Raw genomic sequence first — 15,585 nt, forward strand, 5'->3', positions numbered from 1 at the left:
ACCTGTTCCACTTGTGGTGGTTAATGTTGAGCCCTCCAAAACCCCCCAAAACCCACTGTACCTACATGTAGGTGCCCCCCTTCACCTCTTAGGGCTATAGTAATGGTGTAGAGTTGTGGGGAGTGGGGTTTAGTGGGGATTTGGGGGGCTCAGTACCCAAGGTAAGGGAGCTATGCACCTGAGAGATTTTTGTTTTTCATTTCTAGAAGTGCCACCTACGGTGCCCAGTTGGTGTCCTGGCTTGTGCACTGCAAATGCTGGCTCCTCCCACGACCAAATGAGTTGCATTTCGTCGGGTTTGAGATGGCCGGACCCAGTTTCCATTATGGCTGAAAAACGAAGCTGGCCATCTCCTCTAAATCCGGCGATCGATTTAGCCGGCCCTAACCGTATTTCGAAAAAACGGTTGGCTCCGCCCCCTTGTGGAGCTGACCCCAAAGATGGCCGGCCATCTATTTGGCCGGCGCCGTTCAATTATGCCCGTCCTTGTGTCTCTGGGAGGATCCTATCACACTTGGAGAGGAACAGCAAGCGGGGCTTGGTGGCTCCAACCTTTAAGCTCCCACTGAAAGGTAATATGATGAAACTGTTGAGCTCCTCTTTTTCTGGGGTTGAGAGGTAATATGTTGGGACTGCCAAGTCTTTCTTGCTATTTCTGTAGGTTTGGAAAGTAATATGTTGGATCTGCTGAGCCCTTCATCCTGTTTCTCTAGGGGTGGAAGCCTCTCAGCCTTAGGGAAACGGCAAGAGGAGCTTGGTGGCCCATACCTATAAGCTCCCACTGAGAGGTGATATGTTGGAGCTGCGAAGAACATAAGAGTAGCCATACTGGGTCAGACCAATTGTCCATCTAGCCCAGTATCCTGTTTCCGAATAATGGCCAAGCCAGGTCACAAGTACCTGGCAGAAACCCCAATTAGTAGCAACATTTCATACATCTTGGGGCAAGCAGTTGTTTCCCCATGTCTGTCTCAATAGCAAACTATGAACTTTTCCTCCAGGAGTTTGCAAACCTTTTTTAAACCCAGATACGCTAACCGCTGTTACCACATCCTCTGGCAAAGAGTTCCAGAACGTAACTATTCATTGAGTGAAAAAATATTTCCTCGTATTTGTTTTTTTTTTTAATTTTTTTATTTATCATTTTACTTAATTACATTCACATTTATCACGTAAATGTAAGGAAAAACAGAAATTAATATAAGGAAAAAGAAAAATCATTTTCTCACAACAATATATATAATTGACCACAATTGGGGGATCCAAGATCAGGAAAACAATCTCAAAGAAAATAAGAAAAACACCAAGTGGTTAATCTTACAAATTCATATTTTCTGAGGGAGGAAGGTTAATCAGTAATTGCAGCCGGTACAGTGGTAACTAAAGGAAGTTGCTGCAGAGGGTTTTCTTCATATGTTCTTTTAACTCCACAAACTCTTGTAATTTCTTGGATTCAACAAATAAGTAATAAGGAAATAAAACACTTACAAAGGAATCGCTCTAGGAAGGTCCCACCTAGGGCAATGATTCTTGGCTTAAAAGCCAAGAGTTCACACCTCCTAGTCTGCGATTCCCTTGATATATCAGGAAATATATTTATCTTTGAACCCAAAAAACTATCAGACATGTATCGGAAATACAATTTCAAAACATTGTTCCTATCTAAATCAAAGGCAAAAGTCACTAGTAATATAACTCTCTATATAGGGTATTTTAGGAAGATTTATCATTCTCAAGTTATTTTTCCTTAATTGATTCTCCAGAAGTTCCACTTTGTAACCAAGAAACATGACTGTCCTTCATTACCAGATTAACTGATTTTCGTAGAGAAACCATTTCCGTAATCAAAGTTTCTATTTTTATATCTTGGACTTCCACTTTGCTAGATAAGTATTGATATAATCACATATTTATTCCTGAAAAATTTTTGACATCTGAAGAAGAGAATTATTCACATTCTGCAGCACTTCCCATAGTGCGTCCATTATGACATTTTTTGGCTTCACCAGGTCCAATTTCTCCACAGAAACTGCTCCAGATATCTTGGGGGGGAAGAGCTCACTCTCCAATCCCCCAGTTGGTTTATTATCCGGAGTCAATGCTGCACCAGGACCTCCTCGGATCGCGTGAGAATCCTAACCCACTTCGGGCGTTTCCACTGTCGACCTCCATAGCGAAGCGTTACTGTTTCCGGGTCTTGGAGAGGTCATACCAACAGGGGGACTCAAAGTCACTCCCTCTCCAATGAGATTCATCAATAAAGCCTTGCTGTTCCCCGAAGCAGGAACCAATATCCCCGACGTTATGACCCCGAATCTCTCCAAAGTAGACTGAGAAGTGGTGGGAACCCCAGCCGTGTTCGAGAAGGACAACACCATGGCTTTGCCTTTTTTCTTCCCCATTCTCTGAGGAGCACGCCTACTTCTTCAGGTATTCTGGTGTAAAACGGGAACTCAACTAACGTACGTCCTCCCTCGACGCCATCTTGGATCCTCCAGTTTGGGACACTCTTTGTCTGGTTTCTCCTCAGAGGCCTGTCTGATATGGGTAACCCTTCAGCATAGCCCTCTAAATCATTGAAACACGGAAGCCCCTCCACCACTTACAAGGTGGTGTCCTTTCGGAGGGGCCTCCTATTTGTTTTAAAAGTATTTCCATGTAACTTCCTTGAGTGTCCCCTAGTCTTTGTACTTTTGGAACAAGTAAAAAATCAATATCTCCCCTCTTCCATCTCTTTTACAATTTGAAGAGACCTAACCTCTTTAATCTTTCCTCATACGAGAGGAGTTCCATTCCCTTTATCATTTTGGTCACTCTTCTTGGAACTTTTTCTAATTCCGCTATATCTTTTTTTTTTTTTTTTTTTTGAGATACGGTGACCAGAACTGAACACAATATTCAAGGTGCGGTCACTCCATGGAGTGATACAGAGGCGTTATAGTATTTTTGGTCTTGTTTATCATCTCTTTCCTAATAATCTCTAGCATCCTGTTTGCTTTTTTGGCTGCCGACGCACACAGCAGAAGATTTCAGTGTATTATCTACAACGACAAGCTCCTCTTGCTCTGAGGATGGTATGTTGGGGCCACTGAGCTGCTCTTGATACGTCTCTTGGGGTCCTCCCAGCCTTTGAGAAACAGCAAGAGGCAGAAGTAATTTTTATTTTCTATGTTGTGAATAGAATGTCAGTGTTTAGAATGTACGTCTGGCAGAGCCGGTTTTAGACATGAATATGAAATATAACATAATGCTGATTGCTAATTTCAAAATTTTCTAAGCACAGAATACTAAATGAGGTAACAGGCACCTTTGAGTTAAGTGGCTGTGGATGCATTCCTTGTATATTCTGAAAACAGTTTGCACTTTTGTCATTACTATGTTCTGTTTATTTTCATTTGGTAAGTGCTTTGAAAAGGAGCCTTGGTTCACTGGGGCTTAATAAGTTCTTCACAAAAGTGGAGAAGCTACCCATTGTGGAGAATATTTGCTCCTGTCTTTATAAATAGGCTTCGTTTGTATGTCTCCATTGTTCATTTTTACTCAGTTTGTAAGAACTTACCATCTGCCACGGGACCAAACAGTTTATATGGGAGTGAAATATAACAGATCATGCCAACTGTGTCTTGTCCTTTATGCCATTTTCAATGACCTGTATTTTTTATGTAGCCAAGTTAGTTAACTATTTAATAATAAAATATCCATTTCAAAATCTCTGCTGATCAGAGGTCGGGGGTACTCGGTTGCAATTTGTTCAACTTAGGGGGGGATACTTGGCTTGAAGTTTGCTGAGGGCAGCTAGAGGCAAGGTGGTCCAGCACCCTTGGAACACAGCATTTCGCTGACCGCCAAGGAGAAAGTCCTGCTGGCAAACCCTACAGCTGTGAGGGAGGCAACATCTGCAGGTGGGCAGGTGCGGAAAAATAGTTTCACTTCCTTACCGAGTGTGCCAGGCAAAGACACTTGGAGCAGTCTCAGCAAGCGTACCAGAAGCACGAATTCCAGGGGAGATCAGCGGGTATGTCTCCAGTTTGGGAGACCCAGGAGATTCTTCTGTTTCTGTTCTCACCAGCCAGAGATGTTGCCAGCCCTGCAATGGAATTTAATCTGGTAAGACCTTCTTCATTGACTTTAGAAGACTTGGAGCTGTCTTTGTGTCAGACTCTATCCAGACATGTAGTGCAGAGTGGATCTCAAGTTCTAAATCTGGAATTAAATTTTGATAATTTTGAGACTCGTTTGACTACTATGGAGACTCATGTCCAGAAATTGGGAAGAAGGTTCTATTAAAGTGGATACTTTGTGTACTGCGATGGCAGAAGACAATGTGAATTTACTTATTAAATGTGAGAACTTAGAAAACACTATCAAACACAGTCTGTGATTAATTTCCCCAGGAAGCTGGGAGTTTCTGCTCAAGATATGTTTAGGAGGTTTATGGAGGAGCATTTGAAAATTCCTTCTCAGTCTTTTCCACCTTTTGTTCGAGTATACTATTTTGCCTCCTTTCAAGAAAAAGGTTGGTGAGGATGGACAAGATCTTTTCATCAGTTTCTCAGGACAGTTTGGACCTAACTGCCTTCTTGGAGTTGACCCAGGATGAGATAGTCACTTAATCTACATTGCTGGTGACACTTCCACTGGATCCGGACAGAGACTGACTCTTGCAGCTCTGTTTTAAATATAAAATTTTCCCTTTTTTTGTCACTGAAAGTCAGAATGCTTCCTAATGTTCCTAAAGCTGTTCAAAGGAAATATAAGCAATTTTTATTGCTACGTCCCAGGGTGTTGGATGTAGGGACATTCTTTATACTTGCATTTCCTTGTAAGTGTTTTGATAAAATACCAGACTAACGCCTATATATTCTTTGAACCATCTCAGCTTGTGTAATTCTTGAGTAGCAAAACTGTCCAAGCAGGGAGCATGTCCCAGCCTCAGGAAGGTAAGATGGAATAAGATGTATTGTACTGGTTGAACCCTTATTAAGAAATAAATAGCTTTGTAGCTCCCCCTAGGATTTGTTCTTTATAGTTTCATATATTTAATTACATCTTGTTTCTTAGACTTTGATTTATCTTAAATTGTGGACTAGAGAGGTTGAAATATTAATGCTTGATTCAGAATGAATGCTGCTTTTTCTATTTTTCAACCAATTTCTGTAAGGAAGATTCCTGTAATATGTTTAAAAATTGTAATAAAAACAAAATTAAAAAAATAGTCTCACTACTGGTAGCGGTGACATTATCTGACTTGGTGTATTGGATATTGCATCCCACTTATGGTTGTTAATGCATATTATGATTATATTTAACAGCTGTATTTTTCACTATTCAAACGCACAATAAAAGGTTGAACTGCAGCAAAAGTTTACCCGTAGAAAAACGTTTATTGTGCCCATAGTTTATTGGGTGTAGACTGCAATATGCAGTGGGATCCATTATCTTGTGTGGATGATCAGTTGTGAACATTGAACTGCCTTCGACTCTCCACTAGAGAATGACACAGGGACAAAGTTTGTCTCCGTCCCCGCTCTGTCCTCATCTGCAGAAGCCTCAAACACTTATGATTTTATATTAAAATCTTTTTATTAAAATATAAAAAGGAAAAATATGCTGTGCAACTGTTGTGTATAAATAACAATAATAACAATGAGCAGCTATAAATCTGTGGATAAATAAATCATCAATAATCTCAGGATTCAATCTAGCTCTCCTGTCTTCCACAGTCCTTCCTGGAATAGAAGTTGCCTTCTTAGAATATGTGCTGGTAGCAGGATGTACAGGATCTCCCATGTAAATTTTGCTAGTTATGGCCAGTATGTTTGCTTGTTTTTCCAAAAAATCAAAATATCTTTGTAGGCATCACTTAAACATAAATAACAGTCGAGTTTCATTAGGCTTCAAAGTAGAAAATGACACAGGGACAAAGTTTGTCCCCTGTCCCCGTGGGATCTGTCCCGGTCCCCATCCCCGCAGTTACTGCAGTTCCCCGTCCCCGTGTCATTCTCTACTCTCCACTTCTAGAGAATGTCCAGGTGAAGTTCTAAAGTGATTCTATAGATCACCATATCTTTGGTAGGTAAACATACATCTCATGGATCCTCACAATGGACCTAATTGGAAACATCAGAGTTCCATAGTAAATACCAGTATTCAAAAATAGGATATTTTTGTCTCTAGTGCTTTCGACCAGTTCCAAAATTGGGATATTTTAGGTGGTGCTGAGCAGTTTGATATAAGAGAAACACTAGATGTTCTTAGATTGTTTTTGTTGTGTTAATATTGTATTGTCTTAGTGAAGATTGGCAGACCTAATTTTAGCTGGGTCAGGTAACTACTTTGTGTTGCATTTGATTATTCCTGTTTTTATGAGGAGCAGTCAGGACATTTAGGTTATTTTAGACCATGGCTGCTTGATGCACTAAATAGTACCAGGCTGATCTGGTGGCATTGTGGTAAGTGTGTCCTGTGATATGAAGGTCCCTTGTTTGATTTCCAGGTCAGGTCCTCTGCACTCTGTCATCTGGGGCCAAGGATACAGTGGAGGAAGTTCTTACTGTTCCTGGGGATGGGGATACCTGGTGGCCAAATATAGAACCCATTGTAAGGGTTTTGGAAGGAAGCAAGGGTACATTCTTCCAGCCTCAAAAATTGTGGCAGCAATGACTGGGTTAGAGGTATAAAATAGGGAGGGTTGCAAATGAAGGCTCATGGTATCTGAGTCTTAGCATTTTAATTTTGATCAAAGAGAAAAGTTGTTACTGAGCCAAACACAGTAACTAGAAAGAGTTCAGCTACTGGAAAGCTGTTGGTAAGAGACAAACTGTTCCATTTGTTTATAAGCATAGTCCAGTTCATAATTTTCTTTTGTATGTATGTTTTGTTTTAACATACATTTTTCCAAGAGGTGAAGAAAATTCTTAGTTCCATACTTGTGCTTATCTTGGCTAATTCTGATACCTCCTTTTTGTAGGATAATACACATAGATTGACCCTGATTATGAGTCCAGATGAAACTTACTATGAAAAAGAAGCACAGGCTGAAGAAGCAAAGCTTAAGCAAAAGGTTAATGCTCTTTCTGAAGAGGAGAAGAAGGAAGTATATGAAAAAGGTAAGTTTTAAGTTTGTAACACCAGATGTACAAGCATTTTCTGTTAGCAAATAGGATTGTCAGGCACAAGGGGTGGATGATGTCCTTGCATGTTGCTGGGATAGAGAAAGCTCTACTAGACCTCGGAACTAACTGTAAAATTCTGAGCATGCACATCCCTTCTCACACACAGTAGTCTCCTCAGCACCTCAGTTTGTTTTGCTCTGGTGAAAGGACACAAAAGCAGAGCTCTCCCAAAATTTGAGATGGTGAACCTCTGTTTGCTGATGTTTTTTATCATATAATGTGAAAAAAGTATGGTTTTTTTTTTTTCTTTTGGTTCCTGACACGTCCAATTTAAAGTCAGGATTCTATCCTCTGCCCCCAGTGTGAGAGATTTGTCCAGAATGTGGATACCTACATGGACTAGCCTAGTGGTTAGAGAACTGGATTGACTAGTTTGTTTATTTATTTGTGACATTTGTATCCCACATTATCCTAAACAAGTTTGAGTTCAGTTGGCTTACAATAAACAGTATAGGATACATAAATAATGCATAAGAAAGTAATTTGTTGTAAGAATTCAATTTTACAATACAGTATCATAAACAGACTGGGATAGCTATGGATGTTTAACATTTAGAAAATCTATTATGAATGAGAAATTGTACAAGAAGTAAAGAGAAAGTTAATGCTAAATAGAGTAATAACCAATTCAGGTAATAATTGTTTGAGATCTGGTTGTTCTTTGTGAGGGTTTGTTTGCATAGGAACGATTTGAGGATTTTGCGGAATCTAGTGTGTTCCTGTATATTTCATATTTTGGGTGGTAAGGGAGTTCCACCATTTGGTTCCTAGGTAAGTGAAGTCTGCAAAGTGGACTGTTTTGTAGATCACTTTTTTGCAATTTGGGAGGTGTAGTCTGACATAGTTTATTGCCTCATATTTAGTGTTTCTTTGAGGTAAGGTTATTAATGATACCATATAGTTTGGAGCTGTGCCATGTAATATTTGAAAGATAAAGGTACATAATTTGAAGATGATTCTCATTTTGATGGGAAACCAGTGTAATTTTATTAATAAAGGGAAGGCACTTTCAAAACGAGAGATTTTGTATCTGAACCTGACTGCAGTGTTTTGAGCTGTTTAGAGTTTTTTAAACTGGTACTCCTTACAGCCAGCATATATGGTATTACAACAATCAAATTGGGATGTTAATGATTGTACCAATAGTCTCAATGTTTCTGATGAGAAATAGGGTCTGATCCTTTTTAGTTTCCAAAGAGACCTTAAAGATTTTGTGATTACTGAGGAAACTTGAGTGTCAAATGTTAAATGTTTGGCCATAATTATATCTAGAATTTTCAGATTGTTGTCATTTTGGTCAAATAGGTTGATAATGAAAATGAATTTTGTTTTTTTTCTTTTACTACTACTACAACAACAAATCATTTCTATAGCGCAACCAGTAGCTTTAGTTTGGATTCTGAGGCCCAGGTTTCCATCAAATTTAAGCCAAGCTTTGCCTTTTGTAAGATGTCTTCAGTGTTCTTTTTGAAGGTTATGTATATGGTAACATTGTCGGCATATATGAATGTTTTGAATCCTGATTCTTCTATTCTGTTACGTAGTGATGACATCATTACATTAAACAGAATGGGCGATAGTGGAGAGCCCTGAGGGATGCCACAGTCTGGTGACTAAGGACAGGATAAGGTTCCTTTCATTTTCACTTTGTAAGATCTTGATTTCGGGAATTCTTGAAACCATTTGTAAACTGCCGCATATACCAAAGTTGTCTAGTATGTTTAGTAGGATATTATGATCTACTACATCAAATGCGCTAGATATATCGAACTGCATTATTAAGATCTTGGACCTTATGCTAATTTCTGAGATTTGATACTAGGGTAGTAAGGACAGTCTCTGTGCTATAGCATGGTCTGAAAGCTGATTGCGAGTTGGAAAGCCTGGTTCAAATCCTGCTATTTCTCCTTGTGATCTTGAGAAGTTACTAACCCTCCATTGTCTTGTGTACAAAATTAGATTGTAAGCTAAGGCGCAGCCAGACCTCGATTTGGGAGGGGACATGAGCCCAAAGTTGGGCATATTTTGCTACGCCTCCCCACCGTAACCTCGCATATCTAGGCTGGCGGTGGTCCCCAAGCGCAGGGCCAGTCTTAGCAAGTGCGGGGCCCTGTGCAGACCAATTTGATGGGGCCCCACCCCAGCTATGCCCCCACCCCAGCTCCAGGGCCGGCCATACCCGCCGAGCTCCAGGGCCATCCCCCCTCCCTCTGAGCTCCAGGGCCCCCCTCCCTCCCTCTGAGCTCCGGGGCCTGGCCCCCCTCCGAACTCCAGGACTCCTCCCTTCTTCCCAGCTCCAAGTCCCCCCTTCTTCCCAGCTCCAAGGCCTCCCTCCCTCCCTGCCAGCTCCAAGGCCTCCCTCCCCTCCCTCTGAATTTTAAAAGTTACCTCGGGTTACAGGCAGCGGCAGGAGTGAAAAGCGTGCGAGCTGCTCGGCGCTTCAGGAGCCTTCCTTTCCCTCTCTCAGCTCTGGTCCCGCCCTCAGAGGGAGGGGGACTGGAACTTGGTCGGGGGCAGGGCGGAGGCGTGCTGCGCGGGGCCCCCTTGAGCGTGAGGCCCTATGCGGTCGCCTCGCCCTAAGACCGGCCCTGCCCAAGCGATGCTCGCTGCTGTGCTGCCTGCCTGCCCTGCTTTTCTGCCCCAGTGTGCATGCTCATATTTAGTGAATTTGAGCATGCGTGAAGCTCATACATGCTCAAGTTCACTAAAAACGAGCATGCGCACGGGGGAGGGGGAAAGCAGGGCAGGCAGCGTGGTGGCAAATATCGCTACAGGAAAGCTGCTGCTGGCAGGGCTTGGGGACCCCGCCAGCCAAACCAGCAGACCTTGTGGGGCCCTGAACCCAAATTGTGGGGCCCAGACCCCCCCCCCCCCTGTGGCTATTCCACTGTTATAAGCCCTCTGGGGACAGATACCTAGTGTACCTGAATATTACTTACTGTAGCTACTAGTGAAAAATGTGTGAGCTAAATCCCCCCCCAAAATAAAAAATGATGGTTTGAGTAGCAGGTTGAGAATCAGGGAAGACCTGTTTGAAGCCCACTTGAGCTCCTAATAGTTTTGGGCAAGTCACAACTCTATTTCCTTGGGTATATGCCTACTATTCCTGAATAGAGGCCAACCAAATTTCAGTTTTGGTTACAGTATCGAAGTTGCCCAAAATCCTTTTTCTACCTTGTTTCGGCAGAAAGGCTGTTTTAATTTTCAGCCATGTTTTTAGTTTTGGCCAAAAATGACCATAGGGCTCATTTTTAAAGCACTTAGACTTACAAAGTTCCATAGCTAAATGCTTTGAAATTACACCTCTGTGTGTTTGGTAGAAGTCAAAAATTTGTGCTTTTGTCCAGTTTGTCTCTCTCTCTCTCTCCTATCTGAACAGGAATGACCTCCCTCCCTCCACCTGTAGTCTTCCTTGGGCCTATCTTACAATCTCTTGTGGTCTAGGGGTATAGTTGTGGCAGGAACGGTCTCCAGTTACTCCTGTCTATTCTGGCTCTGCTCTCACAATGGCTGCCATACATGGGGCATCGCTCCTACCCTGACTACACCACTAGAACACAGGGATTTGAGGGGAGGGCAAGGGGAGTTCACTCTTTGCTTTTTTTTGTACCACAATTGCAAGTAACACAATTATGATTTTGCACAATAGTTTGTGGTTAATAGCGTGCTCTGAATAAATGCTTTTGATATAAAATTTAGCAGGAATTTGTAAATTTGGGATAATAAATTTCATAGGAATTAGCCTCTCTGTGGAGTTATGACGTTGGCTGTCTCTCCATGTGGCGCAAAGTCAGCCACTGTAAAAGCACTGTAGCATAGTTTTTCATTAGCTGCGGTCTGTGTGTGTGTGGTTGCTCTTTTGCTTGGAAGTAAATAGGACTTTTATTAGTTGTTTTCCGGCTTGGATACTATGGATTTAGCAGAAGGATGCAGACTGCAGGTGCTGGCAATCCCCAGCACCCCTTGGTTCACATTCATAAAACCAAACTTGAGGTTTAAGTTTCTGCCAAAAGCTTTCAGATAGTTTTGTTGGTAGTTTCGGTTTCATCTGAAACTGAAAAAGGTTTTGGTTGGGGTCTATACATGAATGTAACTTGCATTGAGCTACAACTGAAAAAGGCATGAGCTGTTGTAGCCACTGCTTCAGCTCTAGCCACATGACTGTAGGCATTTATGGTTTTGTGACTCCATGAGCCTAATTCCTTGTCATCTCTGCCAGACCAGTCCAGACTAACAGGTTATGTCCGTCCACCAGCGGCAGGAGACAAAGAAAAAAAAATAGTTCCAAGTAATTCGCCCCCTTAAGGGTATCATGCAGCCTGGAATGATCAGTACTTTTTTCAGTCTCCAAGTGGATGGTGGATGGATCGTGCAGCTCCTCCTGGTTACTTGTCTCCTGTCCAGATTTGTCCGGGTGCCAGTTGAGTAGAGGGTCTTTGCTGGTTGATTGGAGCTCATTTTGTACCTGACAATGCCTGAGCCAGAATGGTACCCAGTTGTGCCGGGTCCCACATTCCCCAGCTAGGGTGGTCCAGGGCCCTCCCCCCATCCAGCTCCACTCCCTTTTTCTTGGGTGGTGGCTATGTGCTGTGAAATGGGGCTTCTGTGTGGCATTATCCACAATAAGTATGCAATCTTTATTTTCAGGCTGAGGTATATTTTGTGTGCGCGATGTATTGCGTTGGTCCATGATGGCTGAGCCATTACTGGTTATCACATTGAAACCAGCATCCCCATCGCCATAGGGGCCATGCCCGATAGCCATGCAGTATCAGCCACGGGTGGGTATCTTTACTGCAGGATCCCAAGCCTGATTGTGGGTTTCTTTACTGTAGGATCCCAAGCCTGATTGTGTTTCTTTACTGCAGGTTCCCAAGCCTGCCTTCTTCAGTTACTTCACTGCAGGTTCCCAAGCCTGCCTTCTTCAGTTACTTCATCATTCTGAAAGCATCATTGATCTGCAAGAGAACGGTTTCATGGAAACTATATTGCCGACCAGATGATGTCACTGATGGAGCTGGAATAACAGCAATGATAAGTTGTTCTGGGATCCAGCAAGTATCGCGTCTTACCGGCCAATAAAATGAAGTAGCGGGACCATGAGGATGCATAAAGCTTATGAAAGCATCTTTCTGTTCAACTGATGTTTCACAAATGTTTCCAATCCACCATAACAGTGCACAATAAACGATTGGACAATCAACAAATAAAATACGAATGAATAAATAATTATATCAGTACTTTTAAGCGACTATTAAGACTCAATTTCCTAGAAATGAAGAAAAATTAGTGCATCAAGCATACTAAATATAACATACTTTGATCTGAGTAAATGGCTACTTAATGGTGGCATTGCAAAACAAAAACATATCAATGTTGTACAGCACAATTTTCTCTTTCAGATGATACTGTTCACAAGCTGATTCAGACAGACTCTTTTTTTAATAATTGGCTTTGAACTTTGGTACATTTTACCATTTGCGTTGACAGTGCCAACTTTGAAGAGATCCTGCAGGGTGGTTATAGATGCTGGTTAGTTGCAAATCTGGCACTATTATGTCCAGCACAAGCATAATGCTTGTTCAAAATTTGAAGTCCGTATCTTTGTTTGCATGGAAGCTGTTGCAGTCTGAATATTGGTCCAAATATGTTCCGATGAGTCGCGACCAATTTTGATGTACACTTTGAGTCAACTTGTTTGACTGGATTTTGCATCCATAATGTTAAAATGTATTTCATCGGAATTAGCATCAAAAACTGTACAAGATTTGAATTTTTTAGCCATTCTTATAAATGTGTTTGAATTTTATTAGACCCCAAAAATGGCATTTTGGTAAATGTTGCGCGCTCATGGACTCACAACCTTTCAGAAAAGGGGGTCTAGATATGCAGCTATTGCAGTTAGAGACCTCAAATTTTGGGAAACTTCGTTTAACACCTGACTCGTGCAACAGATAACATTTGAACAAAGTTGGAGACATGATGGTGGGAAGGTTTAGATCACTTGGCATGGAATGACCCTGCTATAAGCAGCATAAAATGTATTGAGCTTTTTGGGGATCTTGCCAGGTATTTGTGACCTAGATTGGCCACTGTTGGAAACCAAAAAGAAAAAAGCAACACTGGGCCTTCAAGAGTGGGACAACAGGAGTACTTTATTAACCAAGGACCCGACACGGGCCGTGTTTCGGCGCCAAAAAGGCGCCTGCCTCAGGGGTCTATTAATAAAAACATATAAATACAAAAATAAAATATATCAAATACACCAAATAAATAGTAAAGACATCAAAACATAAATAATATTTAGAAAATAATAAAATATTGATATTACAAACAATTATATTAACTTAATAAGTTGCGTAAAATTATATTGTTCCAACAATCATATAATATTTATGTATACAGTTTCAGTGAACTTTAAAATTTTTAATTTAAAAAAATAATAATAAATTGATATAATGTCAACAGATTAAGAATGTGGACAAACATCTAATGAAAAGATTTTAGTATGCAATTTGTGGAACAAATATTTGTGAATAAAAATTTTTTTTTGATGGTATAAAAGAAATTGTTGTGTATATACCCATACATATAAAAATATGCACTCAAAACTGTAATAATAAAAAAAGTCATATTTATATGTTTTTTTCGGGAGTAAAAATTGAAAATTATATGTAAAAAAACTTTTATCATGTAGTGATTCTGATGGATGAAATGATGCAATTTGTCTAATCCCAAATTATATGGTGGTTATGACGTCATCAGTTTGATTGTCGATATATGTGTAAATAAAAATCATCATTGAAGTAGGCTTACCAATTTGTAGATGTAGTGGTTAGACAGAGTTCAAGATATAGGTGCCTACAAAATGAATATAGAGTAAATAAACAGACAAAGGTAAAGAAGTATTGTGAACCTTCATTTTTAAAGGGAAACGGCAAACCTTCATGGCCCCCTTAAAAAATGGATATGTAAAATGTAATAATAGCGATGCCATTCTAAATATTTGGGAATACATTTTTTTTTTTTTTTTTTTTTAAAAGATAGTTACAGGTGAAGCCCGATGTTTGAATGGCTTCTTATAGGTATCGTGCCTTATTTCTAGCATATATATAAAAGGGCAGAAGAAACGCCCAGGATTAGAATTGCCGATAATAGCAGTTTGAAAAAAACTTCTTACCTTGAAAGACAGCCTCAGTAACTTGTATTGATTTCGCTATCGCGTGAATGAAAAGGGCTCCGATAAAGGGGCCTTCTCCTGTTCAATCCAAAAGGGTAAATGTTGGTTTAGTGTCTGATCTCTTCTATATAAAGTGAAAAAAAGGCGGCAAAGGAAAGACGCTAAAAAAAGGCGTTTGTAAGAGATTGACAAGGCGTCGTTGAGACGTAAACGTGATGACGTCATATTTTGCAGGGATGAATTTTAAAGGAGACAGAACACTTTTTAGGTGCTTTTAAATGTGTTATGTATATTCATAATAGTTATCAGTCAAAAAAAGAGGTTATAAGGTATCAATTAATGTGAATAATTGTGGAACAATGGTAAGCATAGACATAATTGAAGTAATACATTGAGTTTTGATTGTTAAACATTAAATCAATTTCTCAAAATAAACAAATAATAATACATAATGAAATAAAACATTAATCAAAAATCATAATTTGTTGCGTAAGTGGTCAAGTACGATGTTTCATAAAATGATTGTGAGCTAAAAGATGAATATTGTTTTTAGAAGAAAAATTTTCTTTTGATCTTAAAATATAGAGAAAACTATCATTTAGATATTCCTTATTGAAACATTAAAAATGAAAAATAATGAGGGAAGAAAGGATGAAAGAATAAAAATTAATAAAAAATCAGAATTAGAAATCAAGAAAAAACTGTAAGGTCCAATTCTGCATTAAGTCCTGCTGGATGTAATGTGTTCAGCTGAAAGATAGTTTTTTGTTCTTGTTTAAGCAGCATTGAATCTAAATTCCCACCTCTCCATGGTTTTGATATAACCTTAAATACACAGAAGCGAAGATCGGTGAAGCTGTGAGATTGTTCCAAACAGTGATTTACCAATGGTGCAGAGGTATCCATACGTTTAATATTGCTTCTATGTTCTATCATTCTGGTTTTTACTTTTCGAATTGTTTTTCCTATGTAGATCATATTGCACGGACACAGAATTAGATAGATTACACCCTCTGTATTGCAATTTGATGTATGGTTCAATGGATAATGCCTCATTGTGATAGGGTGTATAAAAGTGCTGATACTCATGGAAGATGAGCATACCGAACATGACCCACAAGGGTTATGTCCAGTTGGTGGTTTAGCTGTTGATTTTGTGAGAGGTAAGGCAGAGGGAGCCACAATTTCTTTGATGTTTCTGTTTCTTGTGTGCGCCACAGTTAGATGTTT

The 15,585-nt window shown here is 40.2% G+C and overlaps 1 protein-coding gene across 1 annotated transcript in view; it reads left to right on the forward strand.

Moving 5' to 3' along the window:
• Window positions 1–15,585, forward strand: part of LOC115458893 (presequence protease, mitochondrial-like) — a gene marked incomplete at its 5' end in the record, with an annotated part of 169,180 nt that overhangs the window by 44,585 nt on the left and 109,010 nt on the right. Inside the window, 1 exon segment of the mRNA XM_030188734.1 lies at window positions 6,971–7,109. Coding sequence (XP_030044594.1) covers window positions 6,971–7,109 — 139 coding nt within the window.

Source organism: Microcaecilia unicolor, unplaced genomic scaffold, assembly GCF_901765095.1.
Source record: "Microcaecilia unicolor unplaced genomic scaffold, aMicUni1.1, whole genome shotgun sequence".
NCBI classification, from domain to species: domain Eukaryota; kingdom Metazoa; phylum Chordata; class Amphibia; order Gymnophiona; family Siphonopidae; genus Microcaecilia; species Microcaecilia unicolor.